The sequence below is a fragment of the Helicoverpa armigera genome, chromosome 19 (genome assembly GCF_030705265.1).
Source record: "Helicoverpa armigera isolate CAAS_96S chromosome 19, ASM3070526v1, whole genome shotgun sequence".
Taxonomy (NCBI): domain Eukaryota; kingdom Metazoa; phylum Arthropoda; class Insecta; order Lepidoptera; family Noctuidae; genus Helicoverpa; species Helicoverpa armigera.
In genome coordinates, this window is record NC_087138.1 from 10,676,945 (window position 1) to 10,699,452 (window position 22,508).

The 22,508-nt window shown below is 39.2% G+C and overlaps 1 protein-coding gene across 1 annotated transcript in view; it reads right to left on the reverse strand.

The window, feature by feature from the left end:
- The window catches only part of Rg (rugose), a 317,709-nt gene that overhangs the window by 141,075 nt on the left and 154,126 nt on the right, over positions 1 to 22,508 (reverse strand). Inside the window, exons 28-40 of the mRNA XM_064039352.1 lie at positions 21,684 to 21,791; positions 21,426 to 21,576; positions 18,439 to 18,527; positions 17,603 to 17,779; positions 16,138 to 16,248; positions 15,913 to 16,021; positions 15,674 to 15,777; positions 15,199 to 15,400; positions 14,536 to 14,771; positions 14,183 to 14,334; positions 13,948 to 14,098; positions 7,674 to 7,812; positions 6,916 to 7,052 (exon numbers count right to left, since the gene is read on the reverse strand). Of these exons, the coding sequence (XP_063895422.1) occupies positions 6,916 to 7,052; positions 7,674 to 7,812; positions 13,948 to 14,098; positions 14,183 to 14,334; positions 14,536 to 14,771; positions 15,199 to 15,400; positions 15,674 to 15,777; positions 15,913 to 16,021; positions 16,138 to 16,248; positions 17,603 to 17,779; positions 18,439 to 18,527; positions 21,426 to 21,576; positions 21,684 to 21,791 (1,866 nt within the window). The remainder of the gene's footprint in view (positions 1 to 6,915; positions 7,053 to 7,673; positions 7,813 to 13,947; positions 14,099 to 14,182; positions 14,335 to 14,535; positions 14,772 to 15,198; positions 15,401 to 15,673; positions 15,778 to 15,912; positions 16,022 to 16,137; positions 16,249 to 17,602; positions 17,780 to 18,438; positions 18,528 to 21,425; positions 21,577 to 21,683; positions 21,792 to 22,508) is intronic.

Here is a 22,508-nt window from a genome sequence, read left to right on the forward strand (position 1 = left end):
CGCATCTACAGTAACGGTAGCTACATCTAATAATGAGTAATGAGCTCAAAAGAATGCAGGATAACAACTGACGGGCAATTGATGGGAAGCATACCGCCGCGCCGCTTCTGCCCGCCTGGTAACAAGCCGCATTAAATAGACACCGCTCATTAAATGCCGTGATTGATTCTGTGGCAAAACCAATACAGTAGTCGCTACCGGTACCATCAGTAATTAAAATACGTCTAATAAGACTTAGATAGTCAACGAGGTGCTCACCAACCAAGACTCCGTTTAATGAGTTGACATTGATAAACGACTACCGAATTGTGAATTAGCATAAGATTCGAATAAGTTTTAAGATCAACATTCATTCATATCGGAATTAACAAACCGATTTGCAAAGCTGAATATTTAAATTGTTTATTTTAATGAGAGAGGACACGACAGAATTGGAAAGATAAATTGCATGACGTAAAGCTAGGGAAACTAAACTATCTCGACTGCCAGTATTTCATTTTAATGTTCTTAACAACAGCAAATCTTTCAATCAGATACCAGGCAATCATAGGATAGCAGGTATGGTGAGTAGGCAAGCAGAGGCCCACCCGCCGTGCGGCCGCGGGCACGCACGCGCTCTCGCCAAATTGCCCAACTGATGCAAAATACCCCCTTGAGGTTACAAGGCCTCTAACGGTACCTTTCATGATAGAGCCTCTTAACTCACACATTTCCTGGGAGTTATCGCTAAATGTACCATTACTCCTTTGTCGTACCACAACAGAACCATTTACATTCTATATTGGTAGTGCAGAAAATATTTCGTGAATTCTAACAAGAGCCGAATTTCCACGTGTAACGAAATTGATTGTGAGAACATTACGCACGCAAGAATGTAACACCGCGACAGTACATAGTACCAGTTCCCATATTCCAGCTACAATTTCCTGGAACATTTAGCATGTCCACTTATAATATCGTATTGCTTTCCTATCACGTTCAAAGATGACTTTATTTTGATATTGCACGCTTGTAGTTTATTGTCCATTGTGTTTTTTGTTCACAGTGGTACGTGCCTCAATGTCGGCGCCTGAAGTTGGTACATATTTCACTAATACATGTTACATTGTCATTCGGCGGAGGTGTGTGGACTGTGAAAGTGCGCTTCGAATGACTGTCACATCAGATTCTACGTCATGACGGACTGACAGCTCCGGACGTTGCGATTACAATTTGCATCAGTTGAGGACTTCGAGACTAGAGCTTAGATCATGTTTCATGCCTTCATCTCGATACAGCATTTTTGTTGCTATTGCATTGGAGGCCTCTCAGGCCTCTGAAAACGAATCTATAATAGCAGGGGAATAGTTTATTGTGTGACAACATCAACCTCCTGCCTCGTCCAAGCTTCCCGAATTGAATTTTATAAAATAAACACAAGTGTCACGGGGCAGCCACAACGATTCTGTTTTACTGTGCTAGCGTGTTCGCGTCGAATAATGTACCGGCAGATAGGGCGCTTTTTGTTTTGCTAAACGGGCAAACTTGCTCGCGTGCCGCAACAACAGTCCTGCGGTCGGGATATTTTTATCCTTACTTGCTTTATGTGTCAGTACCTAATCGATAGAGTAACCTTGGAAACGAGAAGGTCATCGTGGCCAAAAAAACAATCATTTATTATGAAATGACAACGACTTAACACTGAGGTCATCTAGCAAATCTTCAATTTAATATGTCATCAAACTTAAAGTGCTTTATTAATATGCAGGTATTCAAAAACAGTTAAAAATATTAAGCATTTGTGTTAGACATTGTTTGAATTAATGAAACATCCAATAAATACGTCGGAACACTTCGATATTATGCATGTTTAAAGATATTATTGCCAGTCGTAACAAATTAGGAAACGGAATCCCACGAGACGTATTAAGCCATTCCATTTCCTAGTGTAACCAGGAACATATGAGAGGATTTTTTCGGCTAGTTTTTCAGTGTAGCATCAATTAGGAAGCGTTCTGTGAGATCCGCCCCGCCGTTAGCGCTCCGATGGCGGCAATTAGAGCTGGTACGGCGCCCGCGGGACTTCGCCGGATGCCCGGAATGTCTGAACTCCTGGCGCGGTATGCGACCCTGGTAATTATTCTCGGCTGATGCATGCTCTATTGCTTCTGGTGACTAATTAAAAACAATTTCTGTGATTTATTTATTAGTGGCCCGTTATTTATGAGTCACTCCAAATAGAGCGTACGTTACGAGGATAAATACATAAATCATTTTATTTAAAAAACTTTTGTAGAAACAGTGGAGGAATATTGTATTTTTTATTTTGATGTCGTTCGTCGTGTGAAGTAATTATTTGTGTGTTATTCTATTTAAGTTACTGTCCGTGTAACTAAATCAACGATGACCATCTAAACATGCACAATATCAAGTAACAAGATACTGTCCTATACAATTAAACATGAAAATCATAAGAAGGCACGGTACTTCACATAGTAACGACTAGTGATGAGCAACGCTATCTATCGATAAATCGGAGACGCGCAGCGGGGGCCGGCTTATCGAGTCGACATCTGGCGCCTAAATTCTTACATGCAACGTACACCGGTTGTAAATAAGGCAGGAATCGCCACTGACAGACAGACCAACGGAACAATATACGGCCATAGTTATGTTAGTATGGATACGGCCAGGCGAAATTTATAATCAATAAACGGCTTACAATAAATCACATGTTAATAACATTAAATAAATCAAGCAACTGTCTGAGCCAATTCAAATGAGCAAGGTGGTTCCTATTTCTGTTTTATACAATTGAATAATTAATGAATTACAGAAACTAGAAGAAAAGCTATAAACACAATGTAAAGAATAACGAACATGGAACCCCCATTATTAAAACTGCTTGTATGCTCTAGTACGATTAAAAAAAACATGTTAAGAAATTATATTGCATGTTAATGCTTAGTTATTAGCAATCCATTAAAACATAATAAATATATCAATGCGTATGAAGATCAATAATTTTGCAATATTCTATCGGAACTCAAATAGAAAAGTCCTTCCTTGTTACAGAAATATCACCGAAGTCCTAACGTCGGCAAATCCTTATCGCTTTTCATAATCAAACATTAAATAGAATGTTGGAGCGACAGGTAGACACTGAGATACAAATTCGACACATTCACCACACAAGAAACTAAACTCTGTATCCTCAGCTTTAGAGTTGAATTTGCTTTTGAGATTGTACCAATAAATTTGAGTAGTATCATGACACGTGTCAGTTACGCTGGGAGCTGTCAGAATGGAGTAATATATTTATTTATGTGCTGCCGTGGCTGCCGTGGAGGCTCCGTCATCGATGACGTGAGAACGGCACGGAATACTTCCTGACATCCTATGACGTGCTGGTATATATGAATAGATATGAAGCTGTCTATCTATCTCTTAAGCTGTATCTCTCTATGTGTCATTTCAAGACCTGTTCTCTCGTTTGTTTGTATCTATCCACTGTCCCTGTCATTTTAATGTTAAAACATTCGATTAGTTCTTCTGAAAATGAATGTCAATTTAGATAAAAACTTAAAGAAAATAAGTTTTGCTTTGCCTTAATTCAAGTGCATACTAACCCATACGATAGGTAGGTTATCGCAAATGAAATGGTGGTAAAATATCTACGATTAACTTGTAGGTTATGAGTTTAATTATGTCTTTGTAATTATGTGGATCAACGCACTTGCAATATTATGTGTATTGAGCCTGTATCTTACTATTAAATGGGATGGGCAATGGGCGCGAAACGAGTCTTATTTGAAAGTGAAAATTGTACATATTTGTAAATAGAACGAATGGAACGATTAAAAAGGACACATATTTAATTATTATAATATTGTCCCTAATTATGCTTACACAGCATGTATGTAAAAAATGCCTAGTTTTAGACAGAAACATTCACAACATTTTTCCCATTGCCACCCAGAACACAATTTCCATTTACAAAAAAAGCTTTACTAAAAAAGGCAACCATTAATTTATCAAAAGTTTAATTATGAAATATGCACCAATAAATCGTTGTCGTTGGTACCGCGACAGGCATAGCCGGGATTCCGACTGTGAACGCATTTTTTGTCCCACTCGCACAGACTATAAACACGACACGGTTAATTAAAACGGTATATTAGCATAAACAAATAAAATGCCCCATTACGAATTCAATTTACAATCTTTGAAATCGGTTAAATTAGTCGCAGTAAATAATATCTCGGATACAGTTTCGATAATAGCGTTGTGGTGCAAACGACGATAGGAGCGACTGTCACGTTGATTTCTTGTCGCCAGTTTATATTTAAAAACGTTATTTAATTCTTAGACTTTATTTTCGTATATTTTTTTGACAAAAGATTTTCTAATAATTTAGCCTCCTTTTATGTTACTCTCTCCCAGAGAAGAAATTATTACTCTGCCAAGACATACTTTCTCTGTGTTATTGTACGCAAGAGATAAACTATGGCGTACTGTTTTAAAATTCTAGTTGTATAGGGCTGTGCTAAGCAACAAGCAAAAATGGACTTATCTCGCTTACTCTATTCACTATTCACTTGGAGCCTATAACATATGTAACGTCACCCGGGCAGCGGATCGATGCCTTCATTTATATGTGGTGCGTTAAATATGGTAAATAGTTCAAATTATTGATTATACGTTTATTTTATACAATTAATGTTATAATGATCGATTCACTACTGCTGCGATGCATAATTTAATTTTTATGTGCTGAAGTGATGTCAAGGTATTCTACTTTTATCTACTATTCTATAGTAAAGCTGTTAAGTTGTTTGTATGTTTGTTAAACGCGATAATATCTGTAACTATTTAACCTATTTGAAAAAAATATTTCATTGTTAAGCCCGTTTACTGATGAAGACTACAGACATTTACTAGGTAAATATACATTGGAATCAACACCTCTATTCAAACAACACAAATACACTGTCCATCACGGCTTTAATTAGGAATTAACAGTGATTACATGTAGCCATGTGACCAGACGAGTGCATAGGTATGCGCGCACGCAGATCGCTCCCGCCCCCCGGCGCGGGCGGCACGCGGAGCGCGGCGGGACGCCATTGTCCCGCTGTCGAGCACGACCATCGCCCCACACAACGACACGTAGGCACGACATACTCTATCGATATTAGATGCTTAGGGAAACTCGATAAGCTTAGAAAAATACTTTTCAGAAAGTTAGAGAGGTTCGCAGAAAATCATCTTAAGAATGACCTTTCTTCATCACCAATGAAAGAGTGTCAGATATAGTATACCTACTAAACCTAAAATATACCAAGATATATTGAACGACGACTGGGCAGATTCTATTATTTTTTGTATAAGAATTGACTGCTGATAAGTTCATATGGGTAAAAATAACATAAGGCAACAAATTCAAACTGAGTGTTTAAGTATAGAATGAATACGAAATTATGAGAGTTAATTATACGTAAATGATCGAACAATAAACATTAAAATATCGACAGCGCGCAGCACTATCGTGGCGCCCGCGCGACAGGCACCGCGGGGCCGCATTGTCCGCGCGTCTAAGTGCCTTATATTCGGTTACCCGACTATATTACACCACTATACGCAATATCGATATCTCACCCGAAACAAATCACGAACATCCTTACTCCTAATCCGAGCAACCAATTTTCAACTTTGAGTTTTAACGTGTAAGGTTATTTTTTGTCTAAATTTAGATTCGGTGATTATGACAGATAGTTTTAGATGCAAGACGATATAATTTTCATTTTACTACTCCTTGGATACACAAGAGGTTTAATAAATAACAAAACAGAGGTTTTACGTCGCACCTTATTTGAAGGCAGTTTTGTCAAGCGATTGTCTCAACTTCACATATAATTTATATTATTGTATAATAGATTTGGAAGAAAGAGATTACGTTTTTATAGCGGTGGAGCACACGATTTATTGTATGGTTTTTGTTAATAAGATATGAAGTTAATTTATATTATAATTGTTGTGACTTATTTATATGGGCTATTATTACATTTTTACGTTTTGTTTAGATGGGTTAGATAGTCTTTAACAGATAAGTGTCTAACGGCCTAAATCCACTCTCCTGTGTATTATTCACCAAAGTAATATAATATAATTATTTGAAGATCGTTTATTCGCACATGAGTAATCAACATAATTTACTATCGAAGGTAAGTGTAAAACGCATAAAATTGCATAATCTGTTGATATGGCCATTCTGATCCCGAAGTCGCTAAAGTGCCTAATTCTTTTATCGAATTCCATATCTCCGATTACCTTTCTGAATGAACTTAACTGATACTGAGTAAACTTTATAATTTACATCATACAATTACCGTAAAAATCTCGCTAACGTTTTTGAATTTAATACAATATTGGATTGGACTAAAAGTATCAACGAACAAACATTTTTCTTAACATTATATGAAAATGTTTAGCATATTGCAATCTAAATATGTACATAGTGTGTTGCATAATGAGTTCTGATTGAATTGCCATGTTTGTAGTTAAAACAGCAGGTTCCACCCTTACTAACCTATAGATAGACGGGTTAGAAATGGAAATCTCGTCTTACTATTAACTTTCATTGCTGTATTACCGCTTTAGAATTAGGTAGTACTCATAGTAACGTGTAGGTAATTAACGAGGCATATTGAATCTTCGGCGCGGCTGTGACTATTAAGCTGAAAACCTAGCAAATGCGAACTCGTTCATCCTGGAGTCTGAATCGCAGAAGCCATTTTAGGTACCATCGAGTCGGGGAAACTGCGCGGAAGTTAGGTCTGAGCCGCTATTCATTTTGGCGACAATAATACCTATCCGTTATTCTTAGATTGAAACACAGCTTAGTTCAATAACTTCTAAAGTCACAAGAACACTTACCTCAGGGTCAATCTTCTTATACTCGGGGTCCTCCTCGTCCACTTCGAAGTAAAGTTCTGTGGAGGTGAGCGAGACGGTTCCCGGCGCCACCAGCCCTGGAGCCACCAGCCGCGCCTTCGTACTTATGTTTACTGGACCTGTAAAAATATAACACATATTATCTCGACTAATATTATAAAGCAGGATATGATTGCTTGTTTGTATAGCATAGGGACTGCACTACTTTGAATAATTCTTTCACTGTTAGAAATGTGCACTATCAACTCCGAACATAGAAATTGAAAAGACGCTAAAAGCTATAGGTATAGATTATTTGATAAGTAAAATTTAGCTCATAGCGTTAAAGCTGCACATAATTTTTCACCAGTTATGGAGTTTACGTCACGATAATTTCAATACAGCGTCAGCTATGAGCGAGCAGTAGCGCCTACTATATTGTTAAAAGCAACGCGCACAAACGATGTTGCTCCAACATCCTGCGCAGTTGTGAATTGCTGTTGCCATGATATTTTGAGTAGGCGCTTTAGTTGTAAGACAGACAATAGGTCGGATCTTTTAGTATCCATAAAAATGATATTAATATTTTTTGCAATTTATAACACAAACACCATTGTGTTCACAATAAAACGTAAATAATGTCAACGCTTATCAAACCACTATAAACTTAATTGGATCGTTCTGATTTTATATCCTACCAGGAGAGCATACGTCAAAGAAGTTACTCCAAAGATCAAATGTTTTTCTGGCTGTTTACTTACCGGTGAGATCGGCATCGATTTCTCTGTCATCTACCAGGAGCTCAGCGTCGTCTAAGAGTTCGGCGGCCGCAGTCGTCGGTAACTGCGCCCCGCGACCCGCACCTCCCGCCGCTATCCTCGAGTGCAATTCTTCTGTAGCCTATTAAAGGAAACAAATAAATATTTGTTGAAAAGAAGATACAATGTAATACCTTCTTTAAGGTCTATGACTGCTATTATCTATCTAAATATATAAAACTCAAAGGTGACTGACTGACTGACATAGTGATCTATCAACGCACAGCTGAAACCACTGGACGGATCGGGCTGAAATTTGGCATGCAGGTAGGTGTTATGACGTAGGCATCCGCTAAGAAAGGATTTTGATCGATTCTACCCCCAAGAGGATAAAATAGGGGATGAAAGTTTGTATGAAACTTTGTCAATTTTAAACCGATCGGACTGAGACTTTGCATGCATAAAGCTACTATGGCGTAGGCAACCCTTAAGAAAGGATTTTGATAAATTCCATCCCTAAGGGGATAAAATAGGGGATGAAAGTTTGTATACATCTTCTTAGATTTTATGAAGAAGTCCTGATGACGAATCAGAATTTTATGATGACGTTCGCTTAAATATGATTTTGATTAATTCAACCCCCATTCAACCCCCACGGGTGATAAAATAAGGGATGATGAAGGATGTAAAATGTATTAGTTTGAACCTGTTACAGCCTTTATATCGTCCCACTGCTGGGCACAGGCCTCCTCTCACAGGGAGAAGGATAGAGCATTAATCACCACGCTTGCTCAATGCGGGTTGGTGATTTCAGACTTTATAGTCCAGGTTTCCTCGAGATGTTTTCCTTCACCTTTATCAGCCAATGGTGTCTAAGTTATACTTAGAAAGTACTTACAAACTTAGAAAAGTTGCATTGGTACTTGCCTGACCTGGAATCGAACCCGCGCCCTCATACTCGAGAGGTTGGTTCTTTACCCACTAGGCCACCACGACTTTGAACCTATCAGTTCGTAATGGAACGAACAAAATAATGTTTAGTTCTAAATGTTGAGAAGTTCTGCCCACCGCTATTAGATGGCGCTGTGCATTTTCTTCTCATTTCTGAATCGCGGTGTTAATATTCTTAAGCTCTCTAAAAATATGAGAGCACATTTGGGCGGGGATGAGTCTGCTGGTAGATTTTCAGATCTCCTTCTTAATAATAATAATAATTATGGACGAAGTTATCCTTACGAATAACTACCGGAGATATATCGTGAAAGACGGGACGGTTGACATATGTCGGGCATGTCACCATCCGGGTGAGTCTATCAGACATATTATATCTGGTTGTTCTCGTTTGGCTAATGGTGAATATTTGCACAGACATAACCAAGTGGCCAAGATTATCCACCAGCAGCTTGCTCTGCAATACAACCTTGTAGACCTTGAGGTACCGTACTACAGGTATGCGCCCGACCCAGTTCTCGAAAAGGACCATATCACGTTGTACTGGGATCGATCTATCATCACTGACAGGACTATTGTAGCCAATAAGCCTGATATTGTGGTGATAGATCGATTAGCGCGCCGCGCGATGATAGTCGATGTCGCCGTTCCGCATGACGAGAACCTTGTGAAAGCTGAGAAAGAGAAACAAATAAAGTATCTCGACTTAGCGCACGAGGTTGTCGCCATGTGGAGTGTCGACACGGCTGTTGTTGTGCCGATTGTCGTTACGGCCAATGGTTTAATAGCCAAGAGCCTCGACGAACACCTCAGGAGGCTCTCGTTGGGAGGCTGGATCAAGGGACTGATTCAGAAGGCAGTACTCCTTGATACGGCACGTATTGTGAGGAGGTTTCTGTCTCTGGGACCCTAACCACCGGTACCTTGGACCCTGTGCCCGATATCGGTGGCAACCTATTTTTTATATTTTTAAATGTTTTTTATTTTTATATTTAATATTTAAAAATGTAAATAATATGTTAGAAAATAAATAAGTGAAAAAAAAAAAATAATACTTCTTAACGCGAGCGAAGCCGCGGGCAAAAGCTAGTTATATAATAAATGTGTCGTTTGTCAAGCATGTAAGAAACACTTTAAGAAACATGGTATTCTGAAAAGTCAAATAATAAAATTCCATATTATATTTATATTCTGTTTCACTGTTCCCTTCAATATTCATTTTAATCTTCCAAATGAAACGGCTATTAGAGACTTTATCAGTAACCCGGTGAAAAGATTTGCGAATTTTTCGATCTTTAAAATTGCGAGTAAAAAATAATATTTGCAATTTTTGCCATCTCGTTTTGATCGAGTACTAAGATCGCAGAAGAGGGTAGGAGCTTCTGTAGAATGGCGTCGTGGTGGCGCGTTGGGGTACGGATGAGTGAGAGCTGCGTTGGTCGAGTACTATGCGCGCAGAAGACGGTAGGAACTGCATAGAGTTAACTGTAGTACAACTCGTGCCGATAAAGAATGGGATTAGAAATCGCGACAGCTGTATTTACCTCTCGCTCATACACTATAGCACATGAGCGAGAGTTGAATACAGCTGTCGCGATTTCTAATCCCATTCTTTATCGGCACGGGTAACGCTAACGGCTAGATAAACTCTAGTTAAATGGAGCTCAGAAAACTAGGGTCGCAGAAGACAGAAGGAGTTAGATAGTAACCTGTATGGGCATCATGGTAATGCGTGCGTGCTGGGGTGCGGACGACTGAGAGCTGCGTTGGTCGAGTACTAGGCGCGCAGAAGACGGTAGGAACTGCATAGAGTTAACTGTAGTACAACCCGTGCCGATAAAGAATGGGATTAGAAATCGCGACAGCTGTATTTACCTCTCGCTCATACACATAGCACATGAGCGAGAGTTAATACAGATTTCACCATATAAACGCTAACGGCTAGATAAACTCTAGTTAAATGGACCTCAGAAAACTAGGGTCGCAGAAGACAGAAGGAGTTAGATAGTAACCTGTATGGGCATCATGGTAATGCGTGCGTGCTGGGGTGCGGACGACTGAGAGCTGCGTTGGTCGAGTAAGCGCGCAGAAGACTAGGAACGCGCTGTAGTACAACCATACAGTTAACTGCTCATACACTATAGCAATGAGCGAGAGTTGAATACAGCTGTCGCGATTAGGCGACGTAAGGCGGAAAGAGAAACCGTACTTTGGTTGAGGCAGCGAGAACAATGCTGTGCAAAGGGTTTACCTAAAAAGCTATGGGCAGAGGGTATTCATACAGCAGCCTATGTATTAAACAGAACTGGCAAAAGCCATGAGCCTGAAAGAACACCGTTTGAGACATGGACAAACAAACGCTTTGAGTTTAATAATTTAAAAACCTTTGGCACAGAAGTTTTCGTCCATATCCCAAAGCAAAACAGAAGAAAGTGGGACCCAAAGGGAGAAAAGGGAATAATGGTGGGGTATGGAGATAATGTAAAGGGATATAGAATATATTTTCCAAAGAAAAACAGCGTGGAAATTAGAAGGGATATAGTTTTTCTAGAACAGACTGAGAAGAAGAAAGAACAGTTGGTAATGTTGGAAATCGAAGATGTTGGTCAGGATAGTACTTCCAGTGAAAAGGTAAACGACATAAACCAACAGTCCAATGAAAGTGTAGAGCTGAAGGAAGCCAAACAGCCGGAGGCAATTTTAGAAGTATCTACAGATAGTGACATGAGTATGCATGTACCAGATAGTGACATGAGTATGTATGTACCATGTTCAAGTGACGAGGTCTGCAGCAGTGAAGAGGATAGAGTATTATCTCCTCGCAGAAGTACTCGTATAAGAAAACAGACCTCCTTCTACAAGTGTCACTATGTCTCCACTCAGGAAAATGAGCCTTTAACATTCCAAGAAGCCATGAAAAGGCCAGACGCTAGTAAATGGCAAGGAGCCATAAGCAGAGAACTAGAAACCCTGAAAGAAAATAATACATGGGTTGTCTGTGAAAACCTGTGGATGCAAAGACTGTAAGCAGTAAATGGGTTTTCAAAATTAAAAATCTAAATTAGAAAAATGATAGGTTGTTTGTCTTATGCAGCATTAGGAACTAGGCCAGATATCTGAGTAGCTGTGTCAATTTTAAGCAGGTATCAAAACAAAGCAAACAATGTGTTGTTAGGAGCTCTTAAAAGAGTTATGAGATATATTAAATATACCATTAATCACAGATTAGTGTATAAATGTAATAATGATATGCTAGTTGGATACTGTGATGCTAACTGGGAGGAGATTTAAAAGACAGGAGGACAACAAGTGGATTTTGTTTTATGTTTTCAAATTGTTTAATTTCATGGAGTTCTAAAAAACAAGTTAGTGTGAGTCTGTCTTCTACAGAATCAGAATATGTGGCAATTAGTGTGGCTGCAGCTGATGCTTGTTGGCTAATAAATTTATTAAAAGATTTTAGTATTGAGAATATTTGTCCTGTAGTATTGTTTAGTGATAATCAAAGTGCTATAATGGTTGCTAATACTGATAGCGTTAAGAGATTGAAACATATTGACATTAGATATCACTATATTAAGGAATTAATTAAGAAAGGCAAGTTAGTTTTGAAATATGTTAAAGCAGAAGATCAGACAGCCGATATTTTTACAAAAGCCTTAAATAAAAATTTATTGTTTCGATTCATGAATAAGTGTAATTTATATGAGGATTAAGTTATATTTATGTGTTTATGTTGTGTAATGTTATGATATGTTGTAGGTAGGTATTACCTTGAGGGGGGGTGTTGAAAAGAAGATACAATGTAATACCTTCTTTAAGGTCTATGACTGCTATTATCTATTATAGAATAAATGTGTCGTTTGTCAAGCATGTAAGAAACACTTTAAGAAACATGGTATTCTGAAAAGTCAAATAATAAAATTCCATATTATATTTATATTCTGTTTCACTGTTCCCTTCAATATTCATTTTAATCTTCCAAATAAAACGGCTATTAGAGACTTTATCAGTAACCCGGTGAAAAGATTTGCGAATTTTTCGATCTTTAAAATTGCGAGTAAAAAATAATATTTGCAATTTTTGCCATCTCGTTTTGATCGAGTACTAAGATCGCAGAAGAGGGTAGGAGCTTCTGTAGAATGGCGTCGTGGTGGCGCGTTGGGGTACGGATGAGTGAGAGCTGCGTTGGTCGAGTACTATGCGCGCAGAAGACGGTAGGAACTGCATAGAGTTAACTGTAGTACAACCCGTGCCGATAAAGAATGGGATTAGAAATCGCGACAGCTGTATTTACCTCTCGCTCATACACTATAGCACATGAGCGAGAGTTGAATACAGCTGTCGCGATTTCTAATCCCATTCTTTATCGGCACGGGTAACGCTAACGGCTAGATAAACTCTAGTTAAATGGAGCTCAGAAAACTAGGGTCGCAGAAGACAGAAGGAGTTAGATAGTAACCTGTATGGGCATCATGGTAATGCGTGAGTGCTGGGGTGCGGACGACTGAGAGCTGCGTTGGTCGAGTACTAGGCGCGCAGAAGACGGTAGGAACTGCATAGAGTTAACTGTAGTACAAAAACCCGTGCCGATAAAGAATGGGATTAGAAATCGCGACAGCTGTATTCAACTCTCGCTCATGTGCTATAGTGTATGAGCGAGAGGTAAATACAGCTGTCGCGATTTCTAATCCCATTCTTTATCGGCACGGGTAACGCTAACGGCTAGATAAACTCTAGTTAAATGGACCTCAGAAAACTAGGGTCGCAGAAGACAGAAGGAGTTAGATAGTAACCGGTATGGGCATCATGGTAATGCGTGCGTGCTGGGGTGCGGACGACTGAGAGCTGCGTTGGTCGAGTACTAGGCGCGCAGAAGACGGTAGGAACTGCATAGAGTTAACTGTAGTACAACCCGTGCCGATAAAGAATGGGATTAGAAATCGCGACAGCTGTATTTACCTCTCGCTCATACACTATAGCACATGAGCGAGAGTTGAATACAGCTGTCGCGATTTCTAATCCCATTCTTTATCGGCACGGGTAACGCTAACGGCTAGATAAACTCTAGTTAAATGGACCTCAGAAAACTAGGGTCGCAGAAGACAGAAGGAGTAAGATAGTAACCTGTAAGGGCATCATGGTAATGCGTGCGTGCTGGGGTGCGGACGACTGAGAGCTGCGTTGGTCGAGCAATAGGGTCGCAGAAGACGGTATGAACTTCATATAAGTATGGCATCATAGTGATGCGTGCTGTGATGCAGGCGAGTGAGCGCTGCGTCGATCGAGTATTAGGCTCGCAGAAGATAATAGGAGCTAGAGTTACCTGTAGTATGGCATCATGGTGATGCGTGCTGGGGTGCGGGCGGGCCAGCGCTGCGGCGACGTGGCGGCGGCCGCGCGGGTCGGGCACGAGTCGTCTTCGGCGACGCGCGTCGTCCTCCCAAGAATCTAGCTTCCAGAATTGACTGCCACTACTGTCAAATAAACATTCCAGGAGTTATAAAAAAATTAATAAAATTAAAGCTTTTTAAAAGACACTAAAGTATTTGAACATTTACCCAGGATGTGGCGTGGCGTGCGAGGCAGCATGTCGTAGTTTGTCTAACAGTCTAGCGGCGGCGGCGTGGTCGCGGCGACGCGCGGCGGCGATGAGTCGCTCGCACGTGCGCTCTTCCTCTGCTCGTTCAGCGCTACTTGTTGCGCATAGACACTGGACAATTACAGACAAGGGTATATGTAATATTAGGAAAACGTAACATACTGGTATAATACACGGTATGGTATTTATTTCTAGCGTGTGAAAAAAACCGGATTATGTATTAGCAACGAATGTCTCACATTCAGAAGCTGCATTTCCCCAGCAGTTTTCCAATAAGACACTAAAAATACTAACTAAAATCAGGATCCTCACCTCAAAATCAGCGTGTTTAAGTACATCATCAGCTCGCATCCTATTGAGTATGAACTCGGCCTCATTAGCCACCCTCACTATGTGATCTCTCATGGCATGTGACAGAAGCCGACCCTCATTGATCAGCTCGATGAAGGCCAGCCCCGCGTGCTTCTGCAGCGAGTTCTGCCACTCTTGGGAGCACAGCAGCATCACCAGTTCCACCACTGATGTACTGGACTTGAAGGTTTGAAGGCCTGGAGAACACGAAAAAGATGTGCTAACTTTAGTCAGTCAAGGTGATATGTACTCGGTTGTAGATGACTCCCGATTTGTATTACTCCATTCATAATATACTCCAACCATTTAGAAGCACAACCAAAGCCCAGTCAAAAGTTCTACATCATCAGCTTATAGATCTAGCTTTACTTTTCTATACAAGAAGTTTTCGAATATCATTTACACATGCAGTTTTAATTATACCAGATTTTAATCAGCCAAAGGACAAATTTCGCATCTATCATCATTCACCACCTAACTTAACCACCCCGATTACAATATACTCATTACAACTGTACTATAAAGTTCAGGTATTTTTTTCTATATTCCCACATCCAAAACAGCAGAGCTAAAAAATAATAAGCAAAGAAAGCATCTACCATGCCTAATACCGTGTACCTTTACCCTCCATAAGCAGTTCCTGTCCATGGGACCCCACCAGGGTCTTGGAGAGGAAGGGAGCGAAGTCCAGCATGATTTCTCGGAGTAGGGGACAGACGGGGCCTAGCGCTGTCTCCAACTTGTGGGTCAGAGACGCCTCGCGAGACACGCCGTCGGCTGTCATAGTTGTGTTCATTGCGTTCAGACCTGCTAGGGTCTCGTTGTCCTAGAATAGAGAAAGATTCATAAAATATTGCCTATTAAAATCTCAGTATTTGGAAGCTACAAGGTACACCAAAAATATATGGATAATAGATAGGGGAAATAAGCAACAGTAAGGTCTAATCCAATTGACATTCTAAATGAAGTGACGCCAATCTAAATTATAATTCCAACTAGAATCATATTGAATGTACTAGGGCTTAAGTTACAATAAGAGAATACAATGATAACCAATTAGAATGGTGTTCTTGGACAATACAAGTTCAGGTCAACTTACTGGATGTAAATGCCTCTGCGCCGCTTGCAGGTTTCTGTTCTGATGCCTTTGCGTGAGGTGATGGTGAGACTCTGAGTTCCTCATGTGAATTTGTTTATCTATGTCTGAAATTAAACGAAATGCAGAAATTTCAGTACTTTGATGCATTATCTGTTTTATTTTCCTGATCCAAACGGATTTTTGTTTTTAATTTTCTTCCGAAAGACTCTACACCATAAATGTACAGAAGATCAATTTACCTTCATGTATATTTCCTTCGTGGTCCCTCGTCCTACCAGTAATGGTGGCAGGGCCGCGCTCGCCATCCTCATTCAAGTTCACGTCCGTCCATGACTCGTCATTGCTCACCTATAAAAGTAAGAATGAGTAACCAGTCATAATCATGATGTAGGGACACTAAGGGCGTAAAAAAAGAATAAGGATTGTATAACATTGAAAATCAAAATAAATCAATATATTCATACCGGATGTTTGTTATCATCGAGCGCAATCTCGCTGGAAGTCTCCGGGTCATTATTGGTGGTCTCATTCGAGTTCAGGTGGAACGATCCCGCGTCCTCGATCGAGTCCACACTCTGCGAACGCACATACGTCATACACACATAGAAATAAAGAAAGACACACGTCTACACGTCTGTCAGACTCCTAGCTAACTCGACTAGACACGCAGGGGAGCTAGCGAAGTACTAGGGTAACATAGGATTGTAAGTAGTTGGACTAACTCAGACACGACAAACTATTGTTGTAACATCAATAATTTTTAAATCTAACATTGGATTTTACTAAATGAATTGGGTCTAGTCAATTAAATAAAGACAAGAGAAGAAATAACTATTTTTCATCAATGAATTTTCTTGCTAATAGGGATTTTCGACTAAAACTCTGCTAATGGCTTAATATTGTATGAAACTCAGACCTTACCTTCATTTCAATGTATGAATATCTACAATGTTGTGAAAAGGAAATGATTAAAAGGACAAAACTATAGTGAACACCATGCTTTAAAGAAAATCAGTGAAAAAGCAAGCAGAGCACACACATGCAGGAAACAAACTCATTAAAGTGGAAAATATTGAGAAACACACGAACGCCACAGTCAGAAATATCCTTATCCAGTATACCATAATGTCACTTACAATGACTTGATGCTATACATAAATAAATTGAGTTGACTGAGCTATGTAGAGGTATATTGTGTTAAAATCATTTTTATATAACAATATTAATACGTGATTATATATTTTCGTGTTTGGTGCTGAGTGCTGTAACATATTGTGATATTTTCTCATCTTCATCATACTTACGAGTGAGCATAGCTAGCCTAAAGTGTCAGTTCAGATAAATATTACGTTTGTATTGTGGCAAGCCTGTGAGTATGTGTACATGATTGGAACTGGAATAAGTTTGTCGCCATTTTTAATATTCTTTATCAGAACAAATAAAAAGGCATGTCAATACAAAAACGATTTAACAAACATTTTGGAATTTCATAAGAAAGTCTTAAAGGTAATGTTACTACATAAGTTAATGTACCAGAATTACAGAACCAATCAGGAGTGTCAACACTAAAGTCCATGTTCACACTGAATCAGAATGTTTACAAACCAAATTGACCACCGACACCGTTATCCCAGACAATGTTTTGGACCTTGCGGGTGGAGGCTTACAACAAGATAATAATATTTTATTACATTTACACCAAATAGACAACAGCTAGAGTAGACTGATACATGTTGCTAGATCTGTATTACAGAAGCATTAATCTATCCACTTAAACCAAAAATCTAGTAGAATTTAAATGGAGTCTCCCGAATTACTGTAAGATTGAAACTAAACAGCAACGAAGGGGCCCCAGAGACCACAGTTAAGGAGTCGCAGTAACTAATAGATAGAGATAGAGCATTGGCCGCCTCCCACAGATGTACTAACCTTGGGCTTGAGCTGGCTTTTGATTCGGAGGCTCGACTTGAATAGCGGCTCTTCCTTGTCGGACGCGGGGGAAAGGTCCGGCTTATCGCTAGGCTTTGCTTTCTCTCCAGTACTAGGCTTCAGTTCGTCAGTGGTCGTTTCTATTTTCGCGACACCCTCTTCTTTGCCATCCGTCTCCTTTATTAATTTTATTGCAAAAGCAAAACAAAACGAATATAATGAAGCGTCCACGTATCAACAATCTTCCACATTTAATGCATTTAGTTTATAGCGACATCGAAAACGAAAACCAATCGGCAAACAGCAAATCAATTTGCCAAACACAATGAAACTGACACACGCGACATCCTCACGGACTCGGCATGACATGCGCGCGACGCTACTCCTACTTCTAACCTAACTTGTAACTACTTACTATCACATATCCTTACATCGCATGTAGTACACCTAAATTAGAACATTTTCAATAAAAGGGGTAAACATGCTATGAAAATAGAAATTTAGAATAAATTGGTATAATCAAAACGATTATTACGGAGGCTAAAAATAAAAGCTTTAAAATAATTTAGAAGAGAAGTCGGCGTCGATACCATTACATGAATTTGATGATATAAAAATAAGCTTTTATATTTAGCGCCATGGACTATTCTAAGAATGATAGTTACTGCCTACAAAGTTTAATTAAGAGGTACTCACAAAATTCTTAGAGGTAGAAAAAGGAAGACAGGGGTCTATCAAAAATCTTCCATGCAATTATGATTCGTACACAAACACGATTAAGACTATAATTGCATACGATATCATCCACTTATAATGTAACATTCTAATGATCTTACCTTCATGGATGGAGAGTCCAAATCGTTAATGGTAGAATTGTTCTCATCGACCACAATCATGGCATACTCGACATCATCGCCATTGTGTTCTATGGGGCACAGAGATGGCACGGGTTAGTTGTCTGTATTGGCATATCGTGTCATATGTGACAACATCGACAAAGCTTTGCTTAAATAAAGCGAGGGTCAGGTATTCCTACTGTATTTTATATTTTTGGGATTTCATACCGCTATATTTACATGGAATTCTGTACAGAAGCTGTTTACTTATTTCTATTTCTAACTAGTTTATTTAAACCTGAAGCGTTCAAAGTCTCTATTGACTGATTACACGGGGTTACATCTCAACGCCAAGTCTACATACAAGAGACAATATTCATGCATTGTCCATAGTAGAAGGTTGTACAGAATTCCGACCAGATCTACGAACCAATTCTTATAATCTTAAGATTTAATACATGCTACTTAAAATTTATGGATTCCTCAACGTCTACTTCAAATGATGACGCAACTCAAAGGAAAATGGAAAAGAAAACAAGCGGTGCCTTAGCGGTGCAAAGATTTACATTGCTTTGTCTTCGGACACGAGAACATCGAGTGACGCACAACAATTTTGAAGCGTAAAATAGTATATTGAAAGCCTTAATTTGTTTAATTCAAAAGACAAAACATTGTACGCGAACATCGACCACATGTAGTATTTTCGGCGTCCACATCACTACCCTATGTTTTTGTAATAATTTTGTGACTTTTCATAGAAGACACGGAAGAGCCACTGAAAACCGCTATGAAGCGTGTAAGCGAATTCAAGCACGGACGTAAACAGTGTTGTGGCTCTTTCGTGTATTCTTATTTCTTTTACAACCTTATTGGTAGATATTTTTTTTATTTTAAACAAAAATTTATAATTAATCAGGAAAAAATATAAATGATTTGTTGTTGTTCAATTTCTTCTTCACTCACTTTTATAAGAACTTTACGAAAAAAAAGGCATGCCACAAGGATCTATTGTGGGTCCATTGTTATTATTTTCCCGCTAACTTTAACAATTTATTCGCGATTTAGAAAGAAGAAAATATACTGATTTTTACTATTATTTTCGTTTAATAAGTAATGCGAACGCCTCTAGTCGTCGGCCGCGTTACCTGCGTGAGCGCGGTGGTAGTTAGCGATGCGTGTGTGTGCGAGCGTATTATTGTTAACGTGTTGGCCGCAATCGAGCTTGCAGTGCGAGTGGGGGTGGCGGTGAGCCGGGTGCCCACCGGGCAGGAACTGCGGGTACACGTGGTGCGACCACTGCGGGAACAGCGGCCGCGACCCTGCACCCGCAACCAGGTACCAGGGCCACAAGGATGCGAGGAGCACAAAGGAAGCAAAGGATAAAGAAAAGGACATTGGAATTTAAATTGTGAAGGGATGCGTGGGAATTTCGGAGAATACGACGAGCGAAAGGATTAATTAAGTCACGTTATGGTACCAGGATAACAGAACGCAGAGGAAGTGAGATTTAAGACAGGATAGTTTTGAATGAAGTACGAAACGTTAGTAGGAGTACAACAAGATATTGAAGGGGATGATGACAAAAAAGATTGAATAAAATATTTGAGTTAAATTGTGTTTAGTGTAGAAGATTTAGTGAGAATACAAGAAAATATATACAGTTGTGAGGAAATAGGAAAAGAGGAAGCGGAGAGAAAGAAAGAAAAAGGTCAGAAATACGATTTTTGTTTTGATCATCAAGATAATACGATCGTTAGATATCGCGTTAACAATAGCAAGTGTCGTGCGGTACAGTCGAACGATCGATGCAAGTCAATGGCAGTGCCGCAGTGTAGTAAATGTAGACGATTTTACCAGTGTCCCAAATCGTGACGCGTATATCAAGCGGCGTGAAAAAAGGAGAAACGACACAATTCAGATATACAGTCTATTAGTATCCTTTTGAACTGTCGCTCTCGAAAGTATCTACCACTTCAAACAAAGTTATTTCTAATGTCACCGCTTTGGTTCGATCTTTTTAACCAAAGTGATGACTTAAATTACGATTGGTCGACTATAAGTTGACTGTGTGCTATTTATTATTTCATACTTCCGACAGCGACAACACACAATGAAGATGACTGTGACATTCTTATCATGGTAACCAATATATTCAGTATAGATATGTTTTATATTGAGTGCGGTAAAGCATATAAAAAGAAGCAAAAATAAATAGCATACAATTAATCCATATCTAATAAACAAACCCGATATTATGTCTATAGTAAAGAAGAAAGTATAGTTTTAATATTCCATACACAAAATATATCAAGACAGAGTTTACTACATACATAAATAGGTAACATTGGTTCTCCGCATATAAAAATAACTTTATAGATTTATTTCGATTCAGCCGTTTAGGAGGTTGTTCGGTTAGATCAAACAAAAGATGTAAAGATAGAATAAGGTTATAAATAGTAATAGAAGATAGAACAGTCTACTACATAGAACAGTGAATGCTTGACATAACAGTGCCACTACGTCGTTAACTTATCGTGGGAATGTTTCAGGTATTTAGTATTAGTATGTACAGGAATCATATCCATTTCATAACAAAAAAATATTATAGTAAATCGATAGAACTAGAGAGAGCACACTATAAAGGTAAAAGATTAGAAACATTGTTCATTATCATGTCGATAATCAATTTTGAAATCGCTTTCATAAAATACGTACATAGAAGTACTTATACTTAAAAAAGCGTGCATAAATTATATATTATCTTTGAGCTCGTTCAATTGTGTGAATGAGTGTGTCCTAGCTTTAATTTGTATTTCAAAACTTTACTCAAGCACAGCACTCCAAACTTGGAATATGGAAATCTTGGATTGAATCTTGATCTGATCTACTAAAATGTAAGTATTCTAAGGATAAGAGGTACTTGAGCAATGTTCTGTTTTCGGGTTTCATAATGTAAGTGTGTATGTGTAGGTGAGAGTGTCACATACCGTGGTGTTCGTGCGCGTGGTGCGGGCGGCGCGCGGCGTCGGGCGGCGCGTGCGCGGGCGGCTCGAGGATGTCGCGGTACTTCGACACCATCAGCACAGAGATGAAGTACACGATGGCCAGCGACAGGAACTGCGCCTGCTTCGTCTCCTCCTGCCAAACCGACAGCGTGCAAATCATTTGCTACCTCATGTACCACCACCACACATGAACAACCAAAAATGACACGAGTTAGAACACTTTTTATGTCGATAACTTACCACATCTCTATAAATAACCGCACGAAGTCTATTCACATCCATATCTTGAAGAAGTCTCTCTGGGTCCTTAACGGGACTCGATGCGTCCGCTAAACTTGCCACCACACTCTGCAGTTATAAAAAAAATACGGTATCATCCTGGTAGTAAAAAAAAGGTTCAAACAAAAACAGGTGTTGAAAGTGAAGACATAACCCGTTCAAAAGTGTAACAAAGTACTAGGCAACCAGGACCGTTGTGGAGGCCGTTTTGGTAAGATTGTGAAGTAGTGAAATAAATTGGAAACCAAAGAATGAACAGTAACATGCGAGAAAAGGAACAGTGCGTACAAAATTGTTGAGAAGCTTGTACATTTTTTTTATTAACATGCAAAGTGCTTAATTTCTATAGAAGCGCGGTGTGTGTATCATTTAATTGAATGTTTATTTACCAAATACTTTTTGTGAGCAGTGCAAGGTGTTGAAAAGCTATCATTAATATCGATTACAGTTTTGATACCAGGGCGGTAGAAGAGTCAAGGAGCTCTTAACATAAGATGCAAGTCACCGAGGGTACATAAAAAATCCTTTCATGGTTGAAAGCCCTTTTTTAGAATAAATATTTTACAAGGCAGTGATTGGCCATTAGCATGAATTGTGTAGCATGCTCATCGGGGATTGGACAAAGATAGATTAGGATTTATTTTCGTAGCTACGAGACGGTATGCTTTTATAAAAAAATCGGTAAGGGGTGGGCGGGCCAATTAACTAAGTTTCGTGTATTAGGAAGTCATAAATGCATGTTAGTGGAACGAAATCTTGCAAGGAGTTGGAATATGACCAACAAGG